The 20,442-nt window shown below is 65.8% G+C and overlaps 2 protein-coding genes across 8 annotated transcripts; one reads left to right on the forward strand and one right to left on the reverse strand.

The window, feature by feature from the left end:
- Window positions 1-21: 21 nt before the first annotated feature.
- TAS1R3 (taste 1 receptor member 3) lies at window positions 22-6,346 on the forward strand. 5 transcript variants are annotated; one of them, XM_030805911.1, is made up of 6 exons: window positions 22-483; window positions 2,695-2,995; window positions 3,079-3,861; window positions 3,976-4,179; window positions 4,315-4,435; window positions 4,565-6,346. In XM_030805911.1, exons 1-6 carry the CDS (start codon window positions 251-253, stop codon window positions 5,521-5,523), a joined length of 2,601 nt encoding a protein of 866 aa, XP_030661771.1. In that variant the 5' UTR covers window positions 22-250; the 3' UTR covers window positions 5,524-6,346. The 5 variants fall into 5 exon arrangements, with proteins under 5 accessions (XP_030661771.1, XP_030661772.1, XP_030661773.1 ...); XM_030805912.1 differs by having other exon boundaries at window positions 4,318-4,435; XM_030805913.1 differs by having other exon boundaries at window positions 4,330-4,435.
- DVL1 (dishevelled segment polarity protein 1) lies at window positions 6,307-20,008 on the reverse strand. 3 transcript variants are annotated; one of them, XM_030805919.1, is made up of 16 exons: window positions 19,756-20,008; window positions 13,682-13,751; window positions 13,356-13,477; window positions 13,048-13,151; window positions 12,662-12,800; window positions 11,512-11,605; window positions 11,348-11,417; window positions 11,139-11,278; window positions 10,837-10,913; window positions 10,683-10,750; window positions 10,385-10,537; window positions 9,645-9,776; window positions 9,392-9,559; window positions 9,100-9,306; window positions 8,125-8,162; window positions 6,307-7,615 (listed from the first exon to the last, which is right to left on the reverse strand). In XM_030805919.1, exons 1-15 carry the CDS (start codon window positions 19,923-19,925, stop codon window positions 8,152-8,154), a joined length of 1,725 nt encoding a protein of 574 aa, XP_030661779.1. In that variant the 5' UTR covers window positions 19,926-20,008; the 3' UTR covers window positions 6,307-7,615; window positions 8,125-8,151. The 3 variants fall into 3 exon arrangements, with proteins under 3 accessions (XP_030661779.1, XP_030661778.1, XP_030661777.1); XM_030805918.1 differs by lacking the exon at window positions 8,125-8,162 and having other exon boundaries at window positions 10,460-10,537; XM_030805917.1 differs by lacking the exon at window positions 8,125-8,162.
- Between the last annotated feature and the right edge of the window lie 434 nt (window positions 20,009-20,442).

A 20,442-nucleotide genomic window follows, 5' to 3' on the forward strand; every position in this document is an offset into this window, starting at 1 on the left:
GTGGGTGCACCTAACTCCAAGGGAGCTGAGGCCCCACTGCTGGGCTCAGGGGGCTGTGTCAGCCCCAGGGCTCAACAAACGCCCTGAGAAAAGGCCAGCCTTGGGGGCAGGGCTGCTGTGTGCCCATCCCCCCAGAGAGGTCCCATCACTACGCCCATTGTACAGGTGAGACAACAGAGACACAGACTCACCCAGAACCAAGAGGCTGGGTCAGGAGGACAGGGTTGGGAGGGCAGACATCAGCCTCTCCATGCAAAGGAGGAGAGACCTGCGTGGGATGTGTGCGTGGAGGTGGGGGCCACTCCCAGCCACAACAGTCGCCTGGACAGAAAGGGGATGCAATTCAGCGGAGTCTTCCTGGACACCACCCCAACCTCAGGGTCTGTGGGAGCTGCATATGGTGCCAGCAAAGGCTGCTGACTGCAGTATGGGCCGGGAGAACCGCCTGGGTCTGCATGGGCCCCAGGGCAGGGCTCCCTCCAGGTGTGGCCTTCTGTGCAAGTGCCATGCTTGTGCCGTTTGTGTGTGCCAAGTGCGTGTGTGCCATGCGTGTGCCATTTGCGCATGTGCCGTGCGTGTGTGCCATGCATGTGTGCCGTTTGCACGTGCTGTGTGCATGTGTGCCATTTGTGTGTGCCATGCATGCATGCCGTGTGCCGTTTGTGTGTGCTGTTTGCATGTGCCATGTGCGTGTGCCATGCATGTGTGCCGTGTGCCATGCACATGCCATTTGCATGTGCCGCGTGCATTGGCCGTGCACGTGTGCTGTTTGTATGTGCCATCCGCATATGACGCGTGTGCCGTGCACGTGTGCCGTTTGTGCCATGTGTGTGCCGTGAGCGTGTTTGTGCATGTGTGCGTGCCATGCATGTGTGCTGTTTGCACGTGTGCCATTTGCATGTGTGCCGTTTGTGTTGTATGTGCTGTTTGCGTGTGCCATGCGTGTGTGCCATGCATACGTCGTTTGTGTGTGCCGTGCGTGTGCCATTTGCGTGCCATTTGCATATGTGTGCTGTTTGTGTATGCTGTGCGTGTGCCATTTGCGTGTACCATGCGCATGTGCCATTTGCGTGTGCAAATTGCATGTATGCCGTGCACGTGTGCCGTGCATGTGTTTGCATGCTGTGCATGTGTGCCGTTTGCGTGCCATGCACGTGTGCCGTGTGCGTGTGCCATGCGCGTGTGCCATGCATGTGCCATTTGCGTGTGTGCTGTTTGCGTGTACCATGCGCATGTGCTGTTTGTGTGTGCGCTGCATTCCTGTGCTCATGTGCCAGGTTCGCATGTGCACCATGTTCCTGTGTGCATGTGTGCTCAGTGTGTGCCATATGCATGTGCGGTGGTCACGCGTGTGCCTCACGGGTCCTCCCTCACAGCACCATGGGGAAGAGGCACCAGCCAGGACACACCTCCTGGTATCTGCTAGGTCTGCCGGGCTGTAGCTGAAGCTGAGTGCCCCCCAGTTCCCCTGGGAGGGCCTGCACCTGGAGCCTGGTGTGTCCCTAAGGGCACCCCCAAAGCAACGCAGAGGCAGAGGAGGAGTCCCAGCCCCGCACACCTGGTGCTGCTCCAGCCGCCGCTCATTTGCCTGTGGCCCTTCCTCCCTCATTTGCGTGCCCCCCTGGCAAACTCTACCCCCAGCAGGAGCCACCTGTGTGCCTGCCACGCAGGAGTGGCCCAGACGGGTCAGCAGTGTGAGTACAGCTGGCCATGCGGTTCCTGCAGCTTCCAGGCGTCAGACCCCGGCAGAAGGGCTGAGACCCTCAAGGAACTCTGCTCCCAAGTAGGCTGGGAGAGCACCGCCACCACCCCAAGGCCCTCCGCAGCTGCAGGGTGGAGGCCTGGCTGGCCGGCTGCCCACTGGCCTGACTGGTCTGCAGGCCTAGGGGGCCCACCCCTGCCGCCCCTGGCTCCGGCGAGCACAGCCTTGAGTTGGAGCCAGAAGCTCCTGGGGCTGGGTAGGAGGCATTTCTGTGCTTATGAAAAGCCCCAGAGCTGGGTGTCTCTGCATCCCTCCCACGCAGCTGAGACCTCAGAGCCCTGGAGGTCCCTTTGACCCTTCTCCTCTCCACAGCCTGCTGGGCAACTCCAGGAATGGGGGGGGGGGTGGCGAGGGGCTCAGCCACAGGCAGGGAACAAGGCCACAGACAGCGACTGAGCAGAGCCTGCCTGCCAGTCAGTGCTGGCCATAGAGCCTAGCAGTGGCCTCAGGCAGAGCCTGACGTGCACAAATTTTCAGGCCCAGGAAGCGAGGACACCACTAGGGCCCCAGGGTGTGGCAAGTGAGGATGGCAAGAGTTTTGCTAAACAAATCCTCTGCCCACTCCCCGCCCTGGGCTCACTCCATGTGAGGCTCCAGTCGAGACAGCCACCTGCAGTGCCTATTGGAAGTTGCCTCTGCCATGCTGGGCCCTGCTGTCCTGGGCCTCAGCCTCTGGGCTCTCCTGCACCCTGGGACGGGGGCCCCATTATGCCTGTCACAGCAACTTAGGATGAAAGGGGACTACGTGCTGGGGGGGCTGTTCCCCCTGGGCGAGGCCGAGGAGGCTGGCATCCGCAGCCGGACACGGCCCAGCAGCCCTGTGTGCACCAGGTACAGAGGTGGGATGGCCTGGGTTGGTGTCAGGGTGACCAGGTCTGGGGTGCTCCTGAGCCAAGGCCGAGGTGGCCACCTGCGGTTCCATGTGACCCCAGGTTCTCCTCGAACGGCCTGCTCTGGGCACTGGCCATGAAAATGGCCGTGGAGGAGATCAACAACAAGTCGGATCTGCTGCCTGGGCTGCGCCTGGGCTACGACCTCTTCGATACGTGCTCAGAGCCTGTGGTGGCCATGAAGCCCAGCCTCATGTTCCTGGCCAGGGCAGACAGCCGCGACATCGCCGCCTACTGCAACTACACGCAGTACCAGCCCCGCGTGCTGGCTGTCATCGGGCCCCACTCATCAGAGCTCGCCTTGGTCACTGGCAAGTTCTTCAGCTTCTTCCTCATGCCCCAGGTGGGCACCCCCCACCATCACCCACCCCCACCCAGCCCTGCCCGTGGGAGCCCATGTCAGGAGATGCCTCTTGGCCCTTGCAGGTCAGCTATGGCGCTAGCATGGAGCTGCTGAGCGCCCGGGAGACCTTCCCCTCCTTCTTCCGCACGGTGCCCAGCGACCGCGTGCAGCTGACGGCCGCTGCGGAGCTGCTGCAGGAGTTCGGCTGGAACTGGGTGGCTGCCCTGGGCAGCGACGACGAGTATGGCCGGCAGGGCCTGAGCATCTTCTCGGCCCTGGCCGCCGCTCGTGGCATCTGCATTGCGCACGAGGGCCTGGTGCCGCTGCCCCGTGCCGACGACTTGCGGCTGGGAAAGGTGCAGGACGTGCTGCACCAGGTGAACCAGAGCAATGTGCAGGTGGTGCTGCTGTTCGCCTCCGTGCACGCCGCCCACGCCCTCTTCAACTACAGCATCAGCAGCAAGCTCTCGCCCAAGGTGTGGGTGGCCAGCGAGGCCTGGCTGACCTCTGACCTGGTCATGGGGCTGCCCGGCATGGCCCAGGTGGGCACGGTGCTTGGCTTCCTCCAGAGGGGTGCCCAGCTGCACGAGTTCTCCCAGTACGTGAAGACGCACCTGGCCCTTGCCGCTGACCCGGCTTTCTGCGCCACCCTGGGCAAAAGGGAGCAGGTTCTGGAGGAGGACGTGGTGGGCCAGCGCTGCCCGCAGTGTGACTGCATCACGCTGCAGAACGTGAGCGCAGGGCTAAATCACCACCAGACATTCTCTGTCTACGCAGCTGTGTATAGCGTGGCCCAGGCCCTGCACAACACTCTTCAGTGCAACGCCTCAGGCTGCCCCACGCAGGACCCCGTGAAGCCCTGGCAGGTGAGCCTGGGAGATGGGGGTGTGCTGACTTCTGCATGTGCCCAAGCCACCAGGCACGGCCACCACGCCTGAGCTGGAGGTGGCTGGCGGCTCAGCCCCGTCCCCCGCCCACAGCTCCTGGAGAACATGTACAACCTGACCTTCCACGCGGGCGGGCTGACGCTGCGGTTCAACAGCAGCGGAAACGTGGACATGGAGTACGACCTGAAGCTGTGGGTGTGGCAGGGCTCAGTGCCCAAGCTCCACAACGTGGGCAGGTTCAATGGCAGCCTCTGGACGGAGCACCTGAAGATCCGCTGGCACACGCTTGACAACCAGGTGAAGTGAGGGTGGGTGTGCCAGGCATGCCCCGTGGCAGCCCCCACAGCAGGGCGCAGCCTGGGGGTGGGGGCCGTCCCGGTCTCCCGTGGGCGTGCCCAGCCGAGCAGAGCCAGACCCCAGGCCTGTGCGCAGAAGCCTGTGTCCCAGTGCTCGCAGCAGTGCCAGGAAGGCCAGGTGCGCCGGGTCAAGGGGTTCCACTCCTGCTGCTACGACTGTGTGGACTGCAAAGCGGGCAGCTACCGGCACAGCCCAGGTGAGCCGCCTTCCTGGCAGGCGGGGGTGGGAACGCAGCAGGGGAGGGTCCTGCCAAGTCCTGGCTCTGAGACCAGAGCCCACAGGGGACAAGACAAGCACCTAGCGCCCTTCTCCTCCTCTCTCACAGACGACCTCGCCTGCACCTTTTGCCGCCAGGATGAGTGGTCCCCGGAGCGAAGCACACGCTGCTTCCGCCGCAGGTATCGGTTCCTGGCATGGGGCGAGCCGGCTGTGCTGCTGCTGCTCCTGCTGCTGAGCCTGGCGCTGGGCCTTGTGCTGGCTGCTTTGGGGCTGTTCATTCGCCATCGGGACAGCCCACTGGTTCAGGCCTCGGGCGGGCCCCTGGCCTGCTTTGGCCTGGTGTGCCTGGGCCTGGTCTGCCTTAGCGTCCTCCTGTTCCCTGGCCAGCCCAGCCCTGCCCGCTGCCTGGCCCAGCAGCCCTTGTCCCACCTCCCGCTCACGGGCTGCCTCAGCACGCTCTTCCTGCAGGCGGCCGAGATCTTCGTGGAATCAGAACTGCCTCTGAGCTGGGCAGACCGGCTGAGTGGCTGCCTGCGGGGGCCCTGGGCCTGGCTGGTGGTGCTGCTGGCCATGCTGGTGGAGGCCGCACTGTGCACCTGGTACCTAGTGGCCTTCCCGCCGGAGGTGGTGACGGACTGGCGCATGCTGCCCAAGGAGGCGCTGGTGCACTGCCGCACACGCTCCTGGGTCAGCTTCGGCCTAGCGCACGCCACCAACGCCACACTGGCCTTCCTCTGCTTCCTGGGCACCTTCCTGGTGCGGAGCCAGCCGGGCCGCTACAACCGTGCCCGTGGCCTCACCTTTGCCATGCTGGCCTACTTCATCACCTGGGTCTCCTTTGTGCCCCTCCTGGCCAACGTGCAGGTGGTCCTCAGGCCTGCCGTGCATATGGGCGCCCTCCTGCTCTGCGTCCTGGGCATCCTGGCGGCCTTCCACCTGCCCAGGTGTTACCTGCTCATGCAGCAGCCAGGGCTCAACACCCCCGAGTTCTTCCTGGGAGGGGGCCCTGGGGATGCCCAAGGCCGGAACGACGGGGACACAGGAAACCAGGGGAAACATGAGTGACCCCTGACCCTGTGATCTCAGCCCCAGTGAACCCAGACCTAGCTGAGATCCCCCCAAGCCAGCAATGACCCGTGTCCCCCTACAGAGACCCTCCCGCTCTAGATTCTGACCCCAGGTTGTCTCCTGACCGACCCCACAGTGACCCCTAGGCCTGCAGCATGTGGACACCGCTGTGACCATCTGGGCCCCAGAGCCAAGCTGTGTCCCTATCCCTCTGTGCCCAGGTAACCCAGACCCACCGTTCTGAAAAGAGGCCCAGAGGGCTCTCAGGGTCCCCGCAACCCACACCATGAGCTCAGGAAAAGGACGCAGGGAGGCCCCAGCCAGATGGCTGGAAGCCCAAACCAGGCCCTGCCGACCTGACCATGTCCCGCCAGGGCCCCCACCCAGCACCCTGCCAGGCACCACAGCAGTGGGAGGCCACGTGGGGGCACACAAGCATATGCCCAGGGCAGAGCCCGCCCAGGTGGGAGTGGCACCCAGCTTCCTTCTGTGCCCCTGGCCCAGTGCGTAGACAGCATCATGACTGTCACCAGTACCAGGGACAAAGCCCAGGTGGGGTGGCGGCGGGGTCCAGCACCGACCACCAGGACCCTGGAGCCAGCACCATGGACGGAAAACTGCCCACCAGGTCCGATGCCAGCACCCGCCAGGCTCACACAGGGTCTTGGGTCAGAGTCCCATGGTCAGCCCCCAGCAGGGCCTAGGGGAGGCTGGACCAGCTCCCTATGCCTCATTCCAAGGCAGCCCAGCCGGAGAGAAGGGGCACAGGCCACACATCTGTCCCATAAAATTAAACGCTTTTTAGTGTTTAAAATAAGCAGCATTTACACAGAAGCAGCTCTATGTTAACCATCTAGACGCTGGGACTTTGATACAATATCTACAGCGCAGACACGTGGGGGCCACAGAAGCCAGGAAGGCTGCGGTGTGTGCAGGCTGTGATGTGTGCGCGCAGTGTGTGCACTCACCAAGGACGGGCCACCTGACCACCCATCTCCCCAAGACCTCCCTCCCTGTGGCAGCTGTGCATGTCGGGGCCCCTTAACCCTGGGGGCCACGGTCCCTCCCTGCCCTGGTGGGGACACGGTGGGCAGGATGTCCAGCCCTCTCTCGTCTTCCCGTCCCGCCCTCCACATACTTTCACACTCGACTGTGTTGCCAGAGGGGAGGGGAGAAGGTGCAGGCTGCTCCAAGGGGCAGTGGCAGGTGGGCAAGCCGACAGGGTCACCTCCTCCCCCAAGTCACCGGCCAGGCAATAAATAAATAAATTAGATCCCTACTCCAGACAGCCAGAGGGACCTGGCAGCTCCGGCTCCACCCCCGGGAGGCCCTGTCCTGGGTCAGATGGGTGGGGCCTGTGCACCATAGGGGGTTGCCCCGCGTGGACCACCCTGGGGGCCTGGGCACAGATGTGCAGGAGGTGGGGGTCAGCCCAGAGCCCAGGGGGTCTTCCTCATCCCAGGAGGGGTCACCACCAGACACAAGGGGTTGGGAGGTCCCTGAGGCTCTTGCTGAGGGGCAAAGAGGGAGCACCCCCAACATGGCTGCTCAGACACAGGTGCTGTCAGGAGCCGGAGTAGCCAGGCTGCCAGGGATGGTGGTGGTCCACCCTGCCTCCCGTCCTGGCCCCCAAAAAGGCAAGCCCACATGAGCTCTGTGTGCAGCAGGACCGTCAGCTCCCCACCTCGGGCAGGGCTGGGGGCATGTGCTACGAGTCACATGATGTCCACGAAGAACTCACAGGGGTTCCCCATAGCCTTCTGAAAGGACTGGCGACTGCCTGTCAACTCCGGGGGGACGGCAGCCAGCTCCCGGACAGGGGGTCCCCCGGGGGGCCCCCCCACCACCGTATAGGCCTTGGTCATGGGGTGGGGCGGGGGGAGCCCCGGGGCGGTGGCCGAGGCCTGACTGCGTGGGCTGCTGCCGCGGCTGAGCTGGCCAGCCGGACGCTCTCGCCAGCTGCTCCCCACCCCACTCGGTGCCGTGTGATCCGATTCACTGCCACTGCCCCCGGCTCCCGCCGCCCGACGCTCCTTCTCACGGCCCGGGGCCCGGCGGCTGCTCCGGGTGGACCCGCTGCTCTTGCTCCCTGGGAGTGAGAACAGGATGGGGAAGGAGGCCGTCAGCACCAGGCCCGGCCACGTCCAGAACAACTGCCCCCGCCAGGCGCCAAGTGACCGGGCAGGAACGGTGGCCCATGCAGGATGAGTGGGTGGGGCAGCCATGCAGGCTCGAGGACAGGGCCGGCACCCCCAGGGTCGCAGGGGCAGCTGCAGCAGGCATGGGCCGGTGGGGGCAGTGGCAGGCAGGCAGGGTCCTGGGGCGAGCTGGGCACCCCCATGCCTCACCCCGATGCTTGAGCTGAGGGCCTGGTATTGCGGCTGAAAGACTGAGGTGCCAGCGAGGGCCCCTCATGCCCGGTGCCCCCATGGACATCCTGGATTCCCCACCCGAGGCCCCACTGTCCCCCCGACCCAGGATCCTGGCCGATGGACGACTCAGCTCAGGCCTGTCCTGGTCTCCCCAGACGCAGTGGGAGCTGGAGGGCGTGGCCGGCTGGGGACATGCTGAGGGACACCGGGCAGGACCCTGGCTTACCGGCCCAAGGTCCACTCCGCTAGTCCTTCAGTCTAAGGCTTGTTCAGCACAAGGCAAGGGATAGCACGAGTTACACGCCCGGCTGCCCAGCACCCGCCCGGCACCCACCCGCCACCAGTGGGGCCTGACCGCGGGCTGGGTGGGGCTGAAGCAGACGCAAGGGCCGGTCGAGGGTCAGTAGACACCCAGCGTGGCTTCTCTGCGGACCCACACCCTCTGGCTGCCTCTCCTCTCTTGCCCTCCTTCCTGGGCCCTCCAGGCCACCACCTGCACCCCTCACTGGCCTGCAGACACCCCCGCCGGCCTCACCAACCCCACCCACTGGGGCCTCTGCTCCACTAGACAACGCCTCAGGGACACCCCGGATCCCCCGGCCCCTAAACACATCCCAGCCATGGGCACAAGGCTATGATGCATGGCACTGTCCACACCAGGCTCCCTGCCCGGGCTGCAGCTGCCACCCTCCTGTGTCCTGGGGCGTAGAAAGTGACCCTGTCAGACTCCTTGGCCACCCCTGCCCTGTCCTTGTCACACAGCCCTTGGCCACATGGTCTCCTGGCCCCCTACCTCTACCATAGGAGAACCACCAGCCGCCACCCCTACCAGACACAGCCGCCCAGGCCGCCAGGCTCCTGGAGGCCCCTCCTCCCCACCCCACCCAGATGAGATGGGGTCCAGGCTGCCCGTGTGAGACGCTTCCCTGTCCTCCTCATTCACACTGGCTCCTGGATCCCCCTGGCACTTGCCCTTTCCAGAAGGAGCCCACCCAGGGCCCAAGTACACATTAGGAGCACGGCGTTGGGGTCAGCAGAGAAGCGGGGCGGAGCCGGGGGTGGGGCGGAGCAGCAGCGGGGTGGGGTGGAGCTGGGGGCGGAGCAGCAGTGGAGTGGGGGTGGAGCCGGGTGCAGGGCAGCAGCGGGTGGGACAGAGCTGGGGGCGGAGCCAGGGAAGGGCAGGTGGGGGCGGCGTTCTTACCTTCACTCTGCTGACTCCCGGTGCTGCCACTGCCATAGCTAAAGCCTGGGTCCTGGTAGGCAGGCGGGAAGCAGGGCGGGGGCCCCGGGTACTGGTAGGGGTAGCCCTGACCCAGGGGCCAGGGGGCAGCCGGGTGGGGCAGCGGGGCCAGCGTGTCCTGATCCGAAGCCCCACTGGAGCCACTGTTGAGGTTCAGGGTGGCGAGATCTGGTGGGGGAGGGTAGGTGAGGGCCGCGGAGGGGCCTCCGGCGTTCCCCTGCCCCCCGCCCTGAAGACCGAAGCCCCCACTCACTGCTGCAGAGGTCCCCGAATACGTAGTAGCACTGCTCGGAGAAGGTGATCTTGTTGACCGTGTGCCGCAGAAAGCCGTGTTTCAGCAAGCTGCTGGCGTACTTCCGGGCCTCCCGCCGCTCCTTGAAGCCTTCCACGTGTGTGTACAGCCAGTCCACCACGTCCGCCCCTGGCCAGCACCAGAGGTCAGCCCGCAGCCCCGAGGCACGCAGCCCCGCCCCTGGCACTATTCGCCCGCGGGGACGGCCACTCACCGATGACAGCGTTGGCAATGGTGATCTTGAGCCACATACGGTCGCGGATCTCCAGTCCCGAGTCTGGCAGCTGCATGACCCGGACCACGGCGCTCATGTCACTCTTCACCGTCAGCGGCGCCTCTTCCAGCTCTGCAAGGCACAGCCCCGCCTCAGCCCCAGCAGCTGAAGGCGGGGGACTCAGGGCCCTGCACCCCCGGGCCAGGGCACAAGCTGGAGGGTGCGTGACAGCAGGGCCCCAGCCCACTGCAGGATGGACCCCCGTGAGGCTGGGGCGTGAGCAGGGGGATCGGACATTTAGTCTCCCACTCCTGCAGACACTTTTCATCAGGATCCTAGGCACAAACTGGGCTGAGGACACCCCACCCTGCAGACCAGGGCGCAATGAGAACGGGGCAGGCCCCTTCCCCTCCCCGCATGCCCCGCCCGAGAGCGCAGGCTGTTAGTGGTGTTAGCGGCAGGAAGAATGGAGACCTGGCCCCTACCTCTGACCCCCTGGGTGCACCCCGCATAGGGGCCCTACATACATCCCCTGCTCCCAACACACAGACCATGAGCAGGATGGGCTGCACAAGGTGGGCACGGGTGTCTGTGCATACGTGTCTGTGCAGGGAGTTGGGGACAGGCAACACACACGTGTCACAGCCCCATGACGGCCGCAGGTGGCCATGCTGGAGGCTGGCAGAGACGCCCCCTCCAAGCCTTGGTTTCTGCTGGGGCCTTCGGGAGCTGCCACTTACGTGGAGCACCAGGCACGGAGCTGGTTAGTGAGGAGGAGCTGGTGCGCGTGACGGCGCTGGAGCAGGGGCTCGTACCGTAGCGGGGCAGGGCTCCTGTCAGTGCCGCCGTGTGGGACAGCCAGGCGGCGGGGTCGATGGGCCGCACCGGGTCAGCTGGGTGGCCGCCACGTGGCGATGACGACAGGCGGACAGACGGACAGGGTGGGAGGGCAGGGTACAGGGCACAGAGGAGAGAGGCCTTCAGGCTGGGTAGGTGCCCCCTCCCCATCCCGCCCCGTGTGCCCCGAGGGACACTCACCCCGTGGGACGGTGAAGTAGCTTCGGGGCGTCGGGTCCCAGCACTTGGCCACAGTGAGGCTGATGGGCCTGCAGGAACGGTGGTCACACAGCAAGGCCCCCATGGTCCCACCTCCCGGCTTGGCCCCTCCCACTCCAGCGCCCCCAGCCCTCACCCCGTCTGGGACACGATCTCCCGCAGCACCCGCACAGCGTCATCGTTGCTCATATTCTCAAAGTTCACGTCATTCACCTGCAGGTGTGGGGATTAGGGTGGTGCAGGCAGGGTGTGCAGCTCAGTCCACAGCCCCCGCAGACCTACCCACAGCCGCACGTCCCCCAGCAGCCGCCACAGACCCACCCGCAGCCTCACGTCACCCCGCAGCCCCCACAGACCCACCCGCAGCCGCACGTCACCCCAAAGTCCCCACAGACCTAGCCGCAGCCGCACGTCACCCCACAGCCCCCACAGACACACCTGCAGCAACATGTCGCCGGGCTCGATGCGGCCGTCAGCGGCCACAGCCCCGCCCTTCATGATGGAGCCGATGTAGATGCCGCCGTCTCCACGGTCGTTGCTCTGCCCCACGATGCTGATGCCCAGAAAGTGATGTCTCTCTGCAGGAAGAGCCATGAGCCACGGCCAAGCCCCTGCCCCTGCCCCCAACCCTCGCCCCGAGGCCTCACCCATGTTGAGCGTGACAGTGACGATGTTGAGAGACATGGTGGAGTCGGTTATGCTGCTGAAGGAGGAGGCCTGCGGAGGGGAGGGGGGCATGTGTGAAGGGCACAGGGCTGCCCGACACTGACTTCGCCTCCCCAGCCCCGCCCTGCTCCATACTGCTATCTACCCGGTCCGTCTGCCGAAGGCGCTGCTTCCTCCGCCGGCGTTTGTGCTTCCGGATGAGCCTGGATGAGGTGCTCTGCTCCGTGGAGCTGCTCAGCCTGGGGACAGACCGTCAGAGCTCAGAGGAGCTAGAGACATGGGTGGGGCGGTGGGACCCCACTCCCCCAATGCTGGGTGGGCTGAACCTGGGTATCAGGGGGTCCAGGCCAGGCTTGTTCCAAAGCAGGCTCAGTGCCTGATGTCCACGCCCCAGGCCCTGCACACGTGATGTGCACATGAGCATACACGAAAATCCCAGAGACAGGCAAACTCGGCACAAACACATGTAGCCAGATCCACTACTGGCACACACGCACACCTGCACACACGCACACCTGCACGCACATGCACACCTGCGCACAGGCACACATGCACACACACACCTGCACATGCACGTGTGCACATACACCTGTACGCATGCACACCTGCACACACGCACACCACACATGCACACCTGCATACACATGCACACCTGTGGGCACACACACTGCACACATACCTGCACACCTACCCCTGCACACGCATGCACACCTGCACACGCATGCACACACACCTGCACACACGCATACCTGCACACATGTACACCTGCACATGCACGCATGCACACCTGCACATACATGCACACCTGCACACTCACACCTGCACACATGCACACCTGTGCACAGGCACACATGCACACACACCCCTGTGCACACGCACACGTGCACTGTGAAAACACGCTCCTCACATGCACTGTGAAAACGCACCTCGCACACACACGTGCACACGCAGACATGCGCATCATGTACATAAACATTTGCACACAGGTACATGCACAGGCAGACACGTGCAGTGTGAAAACACCTCACAAACACATGCACAGACACGTGCATGTACATATTTGAATGTGGGCACATACACAGGTACACACACGTGCACAGTGAAAACACACCTCATGTGGAACACGTGCACAAGCACACATGCATCATGTACACAAACATTTGCATGCACACATGCACAGACACGTGCAATGTGAAAACACCTCATGCAGACACACGCACAGACACATGCACATCATGTACAGACATTTGCACGTGGGCACACAGGCACACACTCCCACAGGCACACCCACACACCTGCTTGTGCTGCCATCCTCGTCCGAGTCCACAAAGCTGCTGGATTCAAGCTCGCTGCTCAGGGCGGTGGACGCACTGTCTGGGGGCAGCCCTACATCCCGCCGTCGGTCTCCCCTTGGGTGCCCATTGGTCCGGGCGGCTGTGGGGGCAGCAGGTTGGGAGCTGACTGCGGGGTCTCCCAGAGGTCATGGGTTTGGGGCTGCCTGGGTAGTGCTGCATGCCTGTGGGTCTGGGAGCTGGTGGCTCAACTATAGGCTCGCTGGGCCTGCACCTCCACCCAAGCACCGCCACTGGCTAGGGGACAGGAACTTCTGTAGTAAGAACATGGTTCACGGGGGCCCCAGGGAGGCTGGGGGTCCACAGCTGGGCAGACAGGACCACTGTACCCTCCTCGCGGTTCCGGCGTCGGGCACGCTCCCGCCGGTGGCTGACCATGGACTCCGTGCCTGTCTCATTGTCCATCCCGTCACGGCTGCTGGCCACATTCGGGCTGTGCAACAAGAGCAGGGTGGGTGAGGAGGCCGTGGCCCCAGCCCCTCAGATGCCTCCCAGCCCAGCCTCCCCTCGCCTGTGGGACCCCAGCCCCAGCAGGTGCCACGCCCACCTACTGGCCCAGGCAGGCCTCCCTCCCGTTGGCCAGCATCCCCCACGACGGGCGTGGGGTAGCAGGGCCCAGTGCCCACGGTGTCCTTACTGGAAGGAGGGGGGCCGGGAGTCTCCGATGCCGCCTGTCCGCTCGAGAGGCGGGGGCAGGTCTGTGTGGCTGTCCGTGCCCTGGGACCCCACATCTGAGTGAGCACCCTCAGCCAGGACCAGCTGTGGAGGGAGCAGGCATGCTCAGGGAAGCCCACCCACCTTCAGGACGCCTCCTCAGGGCACCCAGGGAACAGGGGGCCAGCAAGCTGCCCTATCCGCACCCAGCCTGCCAGGGCCTCCCCACACCCACCGCCTCCCCCAGGAAGAGCTCCACCCTGGAATGCTCCCCAGGCGAGCATTCGGGGCCAAGACGTGGGGGCTCACCCAGGAGACCACGCGGCCGTTGAAGCAGGGAAGCTTGGCGTTGTCATCAAAGATCTCCTCCTTCACCACCCTGTGGGCATATGCCGCCGTGAGGCCCCACCTGGGGGGCCCAACCCTGCGGCTCTAGAGGTGAGGCCTGGAGAGCAAGCGCTCCTCCTGCCCGCACAATGTCACTCTGTGGACACCCCTGCTAGTGCATTCTCCTCTCGGGAACTATCCTTCCACTCCGTCATATCCTGGGCCCCCACCCCGCAGCATGGGGACAGTGGCTGTGGACATCCCCACAGGGCGGCTCAGCCAAAGGCTCCCAGTCCCCTGCAGCGTCAGTCCCCAGCCCCCAGGTGGGGGGACAGCTAGGGTGAAGCCTCCTTGGGAAAGCCCCTGTGCCCAGCTACCCTCGGTTCCTGTATGTGGTGGCCCCAGACGCTGTCTCCAACCACCCCCACTTCATCTGGTCCTGGGGCTTGGAGCTCCCCCAGGGCTTCCCCCACACTGGGACTCCTCAGGGCCATGCCCCAGCCTCCTCAGCAACAGCAGCTGCACCTACCGGGCCCCAAGGCTCCCCAGGCTATTCCCTGTCCCTTGCCCCGGACAGCAGGTCCACCGCTCCACCTCCCAGCCAGCTCCAGACCAGCCGCCCACCCCTCAACAGCCAGGGCATCAGGCCACCTACACCCACCCCTGCACTCAGACCTGTCATTCCCAACCAGGAGCCCAAATCCCCCAGCAGCCTCCTCTCCATCAGGCCGGCCATGCCCTATGGCCCCACTCTGCCCTCCTGGCATCTCAGGAGCACCCTCAGGTCCCAGGCCCTGTGCCTGCCTGCCAAGGGTCAGGCTCTGTAAGGGCGGGGCTTTGCCTGACCCCTGCCCTGCACCCCTAGCCAGGCTCACAGTCCACGCACAAAGACTCTCAGACCCGACAGACGGACGTAGGTGGGCTGGGAGGGCACACAGGTCCCCAGAGGCAGCCCACCACCCTCCTGTCCTGTCCATCTAGCCAGGGAGACAAAGACCTCCACTCACAAAACCTCCCTGCACCTCAGAACCTAGAGGGGCAGCAGGGGACACGGAGCTGGCAGGGCCCCCAGGAGAGCAAGCTGGCCAGCTGCCTCGCCAGTCCACCCCCGGGTCAGATGGGCTTGGGAACGGGGCAGAGGGCACCCAGGCAGGCCGCAGAGGGTCAGGGGACACGAACCAGGAGGAGGCCGGGTGACCCGAGCTCAGAGTTCAGGGGGCAGGGTGGCAACCCACACGGCACAGAGGGGGCGGCTGGGCAGGGGCAGGTCCCTGGGCCAAGGAGCAGGGCAGGCAGGGCTGTGGTCGACACTCACACTGTGACCTGAGGGCCCAGGCAGCAGGCTGGGTAGGATCCGGACGCTGCCTCGTGGCACCCTGCCCTGCCCAGCAGCATTTTCCACGCCCGGGACTTGGGCCCAGTGGAGAAATGGGAGCCCGACGGGGCTGGGCCTGGCCGCACACCTGGCAGGAAGCGGCCTTGTGGCTGCTAGCCCTACTGCCAGCTACAGAGCCACCCCGACTGGCCGCTCCAGGTCCCCTGACCCCGGGGCACCTTGACTCAGCCAGGCTCCGAAGCGGCAGGTAGCAGGAGGCCCCCGGTGAAGTGGCAAACCCACACTCCCACCCAAGCCCTGGCCCACCCACTTGCTGGGAAGAGGCCCCAAGCCTCAGGGCAGAGTGGACAGCAGGCAGGGCCAGCCCAGGTGGGAGCAGGGACCCCTCCCTAGCCCTCTGGGGTCCTGCAGCTGCCTCCCCAGGCTTCCCAGGGCCAGGCCATGGCCATGAGGTGGACGCCCCCAAAGAGCAGAGAAGGTCACTTCTCAGACCCCCCCACGTCTGCTGCCCCCACACAGGAGCCTTCCCAGGTAAGACCATGACTCCCATGCCAGGTTGAGACCGCCACAGTGAGAGGCTGTCACACCTGAAAGGCTGGAGCAACCCAGGGTGAGGCGGGCCCCACGGACACTGGGGCCACCACCAGCTCCCACCAGGGGGCCAGGGCCCACAGTGAGCCCTTGTCTCTAATGGACCTGACCACAGCAGAGACCCTGGCAGGGTCCCCACTTCAGCCCCTGACACACGGCCCCAGGTGGCCCGGCCGGCAGCTTCTCCCCTGCCGCACCCAACCCCAGCACCCTCTGACTCACCCGAGGGAGACAGTCACCCAGCACCCTCTGACTCACTGGAGGGAGACACTCGACCACCCAGAACCCCAGGGCAGCGCCCACCTGCCTCCACCGGAAGAGGGTCCTGCCTCCTCCCACCATCCAGAGTGGCCCAAGCCCGCACGGCCCACCCAGCCAGGGCCTCATGAAGACCCCAGGCTGCCTGGGATGTCCCTGCCCCCTGCCCCCTCACAGATGTCCAGCCAGGGCCCAGAGGCCCTACGCACTCCGCCCTCTTCAGCCCAACAGGGTGTAACAAGTCCTCCCTTGCCCCCAGTGGCAGGGTGCAGACCCAAGCCTGGCTGGGCCAGGAAAAAGGCAGCAGGACCCAAACAGCACAGAGGGAAGGGTGGGGCCTGCCTGGGGCTCCAGGGGTCAGCTACCCAGGTCCCAGGCAGAGCCCTGCCGTCCCCACCCCACCTGGATGGGGGAGGCTGCCGGAGGCCAGCCAGGCGTTGGGGGCACACCCACCACCCGGGGTCCCCGCGCCTCTGGAGCAGCCTCTGCTGAAACTCAGGGCAGCTGCCAGGGGCGCCCCTGCCAGCACTGTGCCCCCACCTTGGGATTCCCTGCGAGGCCTGGCTAACCTCTGCGTGCTGCCCCCACAGACCAGCCCCGGGGAGGAATCCACTCAGAGGCAGTGCCCTGGGAGCCAGCATGGCCACACAGGATGCAGAGGACCCTCCGGACTCCTAGAGGCTACAGCCAGCTGCCCCATGGTGTGGTCCCGAATGCACCCCATTCTCCCAAGGCGGAGCAGGAAACTGGCAGGGGTAGCTGGCCCAGGGCAGGCGGTGCAGAGCCATCCCGTGCCCTCAGAGCCCCCTGTGCACGCCCCAGGTCAGGGCCCTCAGCCTTGGGGGTCTGTGGCCTCCCAATCCCTGACCCCAGAGCCGGCGGCTCTCCACCAGCCTGTCCCCTGGGTGGTGCCGAGTCCTGGGATCTCTCTGTGCCCCCTCCCCAGGTTCAGGCCACACAGGCTCGAGTGTCCCTGCTGGGCCATGGCTATGAGTGCAGTAGGTGAACTCCCAACACCAGGGAGGGGGAGGCAGTTGGGGCACAGAGAGGCTGAGTCACAGACTCCAAGTGGCACAGCCAGGGAGGGCGGAGTGGGAACTCCCCCACAGCCCAGGCTAGGCAGAGCCTCCCCAACTCCACATCTCCCCACAGCAACACCCAGGACACAACGAGCTGTCACAACACCCAGGCCCATAGCAGGCGGACCCGGGGACCAGGGCTTTGGGCCCACAGCCTTGCCTCTACCCATCCCCCAGTCCCAGGCCTGGGTCACCCCCACCTCGGAGATGAACTGTGGGAGCTGTACCCAACAGACAGGCTTGGTGCCAAGTCCAGCAGGCCCAGCATCCGCCACGTACCCGCCACGCACCCAGCAGTGGGGACCCGGAGCCAAACACCCTCCCTCCTCTGCCTCGGCCAAAGGCTGGGCGAGACCCCCTGCCAACCACCAAACCCAGCACCAGGCAGAGACCCTCCCCCATTCTGCCCTCCTCCCAGCCCTGGGGATCTTAGGTCAGAATAGCTGTGACCAGGGCATGAAAAGTGGAGGACAGGCGGGGGACCTTCACCCACTGGGCCAAAGCCGTGCGTGGGGAGTGGGGTCCAGACCAGGGCACGTGGCTATGGCCACGCCCCAGGCTCCCTGCACTGCAAGGTGGTCAGTCATGCTCTGGAGCAGAGGCTGGGGAACCAGGGCCAGGCCGAGAATGCAGCGGGCGCTGGCGCAGGAACCCCCCACTCACCAGGTCCTCCTCAGCGTCCCCAGCCTGAGGCTCCCTCTCTTACGGAGGCCACCCCAGACCAGCGAGGACCTGCGTTCTCTTCCCCATATCTCCAGCTACATTCACTTGGCATCCAGGACCAGTGTCTAGTTCAGCTCTCGCTTAAGCTAAAGTGTGACTGACCAACCAGCCCCTCCCACGGGGGTTCTATTCCACAGAACAGACAGTGCTGAGAGCTCTGCGGGTAGAACTCAGGGGAAGGGAGGAAAGAAGTAATTGATGAGGGTCCTCCATAGGCTCCTGAGGCCACCAGCCAGAGGACCAGGGAGGACACAGAGCAAGGCCCCTGTCCCAGCCAGAGGACCTGGGAGGCTACAGAGCAAGGCCCCCGTCTCGGGCCTCCAGCATCACCCCAGTCCATTCTTTCCAACCCCCACAGCCCAGCCCAGCCCAGCCCTGACCTCTGCAGCCCCACTGACTCCCAGCCCCCTGTAAGCCTGCAGCCTCCAAAGCTGTACACTGAAGCTCCCCTGTCTCTTTCCTGGCCACATCCCCAAGCCTGCCTCGACACCCAGACCTGCCCACCCTGTTCCCAGGCCCAGGCACCCACGAGTCCTCCAAATGTGCCCAGCAGGTGCAGCCACTGCTGGAAGTGCACTAGGGCAACAGCCAGGCTGTCTCTGCCCTGGGCAGCCCCCGGTGGGTGTCAGGAGCAGAAGGCGGACTCCTCCAGGGCTTCATCCCAGAGCATGGTCCAGGAGCAGAACCTGGGGGCAGGGCATCTCCTCACTACGCATTTCCTGGTGGCACACATTTGCAACAAAGAGCATTAGTGACTTTGGTAACTTTTGTTAGAATAATAAACTAAGTTAAAAACAAAAGTACCTGACACATGTCCCATGCTCAAGGCCAAAGCAGCCCAGGCCCAGAGAAGCAGGGACTGCAAGGTGCCCCAGCAGGGGAGGAGCACGGACCAGTCAGAAAACAAACCGCCCCCTCCTGCCCAACCTGACTGGAGCGGGCAGGAGGGCCGATAAGCCGAGTGGGGAGCGCCCAGCCTTCAGAGGCTGCCAAGGACGCACCCTGCCCTCTCTGCTTCGCCTGGTGGTGGGGGTGGGGAAGGAAAGTACAGCTGTCCAGATGTCCCTTGGGCCCCCTGAGAGCCCCAGAGCGGACCCAGCCTGACTGGACCTGGGGCTGCCTGAGAACCCTGCAACCACAGAATCCAGGAAACAGCCTTAATGTCACAATCTCAAGAGGCGGCCACACACAAGGACACGGCTTGCCGCAAGCTCACCTCCTGGGGCCACGAGGCCTGAGCCCGCCCCTGGCACTGTTGAGCTGGGACTGGGGACTCAGGTTACTGGTGGCTGGGCCAGGCCAGGCCGGGCCTCAAGCAGACGGCCAGGTTCCTGCTCCCTGTCCCAGAGGGCCCAGCTCAGCACAGCAGGGGTCTCCTCGCCTGGGACACCACCACCGAAGCCCAGCAGGGAGACGCTGACCCAGGCTGCCCCGAAACAGCAGATGGTCTGGGCTGCTCCGGGAACGCAAGTGCTTTGTGGTTCAGTGGGGACGGGGCCCACAGGGAGCTCAGGACAGGGGTGGGCGAATAAAGTTTCATGGTCACCACTGGCCCTTGACCTCCGCCCTGTCACAGGGACCCTGGAGACCCTGGAGAAGGGGGCCAGGAGGGCCTGCCTTGAGCCTCGGGAAGCTTCTGCAAACCCTAGCAGACAGGTTGGTGAACCTGTCCCCCAACGTCTCCCCATCCCAGCTAGGGAACCCCACCCTGCTTCCTTCCCACTGACACGCCCCTGACCCCAGCCCGCGCCAACGGCAGGCGCTCCCGGGCAGCCCCCGTGGAAGGCATGCGGCCGACCGAGTCTGACCGGGGCGAAGGCAGGACTCGGGGCCGGGAGGCTAGGGCCAGGGACGCCGGGACCCCCGCCTGCCATCACCCCGCTGCACGGACAGGTGGGGGCGCGCCGCACAGGGGCCGAGGCCGCCACCCGCGCCGCATCTGGCGGAGGCGCGTCGCGGTCTCAGGTCCCCGGGGGCGCGGACGGCCCAGGACCCCGCCCCGTCCCCGCGCGGGCAGGTGCGACCCCCGAGCCCGCGCCAGGCTCGCGCAGGCCTCGCGGCCGACTGACCCGAAGTCCTGGTCCATGGACTTAAAGAAGAATTTGTAGGCGTGCACGGGCCGGTTGCTGAGCACGTTCTTGAAGTCGGCTAGCGTGACGCGCTCGGGGGCCACGGGCAGCTTGACCAGGTACGGCGTCTCCTCCTCGTCCATGTGGTAGATGATCTTGGTCTCCGCCATGGCGCGGCGGCGGCGCGGAGCCCGCGCGCTCAGGGCCCGGCCCGGGGCTCGGACGCGGGGCACTCCCGGCCCGCCCGCCTGCGCCCCGCCTGGCCCGCGCCGCTCTCGGCCCCGCCGCGCCGAGGCCCCCGGGCGCCCCCGCCCGACCGCCCAGGCCCCGGCCGCCGCCCCCGGCTCCCGCGCGCGTCCCGACTGCTGCCCCGCGGCCCGCGGCCGCCCATCCGCTCCCGGCCCGGGAGCGGCGCGAGGGACGCAGCACGGAGGGCGCGCTCAGCCCCGCCGCCCTCCCGCCTGCGCCCCTCGGGCCGCGCCGTTAAAGGGACCGCCCGGCCCGGGGCCCTGAGCGTGGCCGCGGGGGGGCGCCCGAGCGCGCGGCGTTGACGTCACGGGAGCGCGCGGCGGGGGCGGGGCGCGGCTGCGCAGACGCAGGCGCTCCTCGCTCACCCCGCCCCGGCCCCGCCCCCACGCGCGGGCCCGCGCTGCCTTCTGCTGCGGCGCCCGCCGCACGTGCTGGTGC

This window comes from Nomascus leucogenys, chromosome 24, assembly GCF_006542625.1.
Source record: "Nomascus leucogenys isolate Asia chromosome 24, Asia_NLE_v1, whole genome shotgun sequence".
Classification (NCBI taxonomy): Eukaryota; Metazoa; Chordata; class Mammalia; order Primates; family Hylobatidae; genus Nomascus; species Nomascus leucogenys.

Bases quoted from the DNA above. Each gene is read 5' to 3' on its own strand.
- DVL1 (XM_030805917.1), bottom strand. From the start codon at position 19,925: ATGGCGGAGACCAAGATCATCTACCACATGGACGAGGAGGAGACGCCG. The intron at 13,752-19,755 runs GTCAGTCGGCCG...ATATGCCCACAG, and splicing joins TCCATGGACCAGGACTTCGG to GGTGGTGAAGGAGGAGATCT. The intron at 11,279-11,347 runs GTGAGGCCTCGG...CTCTTCCTGCAG, and splicing joins CACTGTCACGCTCAACATGG to AGAGACATCACTTTCTGGGC.
- TAS1R3 (XM_030805911.1), top strand. From the start codon at position 251: ATGCAAAGGAGGAGAGACCTGCGTGGGATGTGTGCGTGGAGGTGGGGG. The intron at 2,996-3,078 runs GTGGGCACCCCC...TGGCCCTTGCAG, and splicing joins GCTTCTTCCTCATGCCCCAG to GTCAGCTATGGCGCTAGCAT. The intron at 3,862-3,975 runs GTGAGCCTGGGA...CCCCGCCCACAG, and splicing joins ACCCCGTGAAGCCCTGGCAG to CTCCTGGAGAACATGTACAA.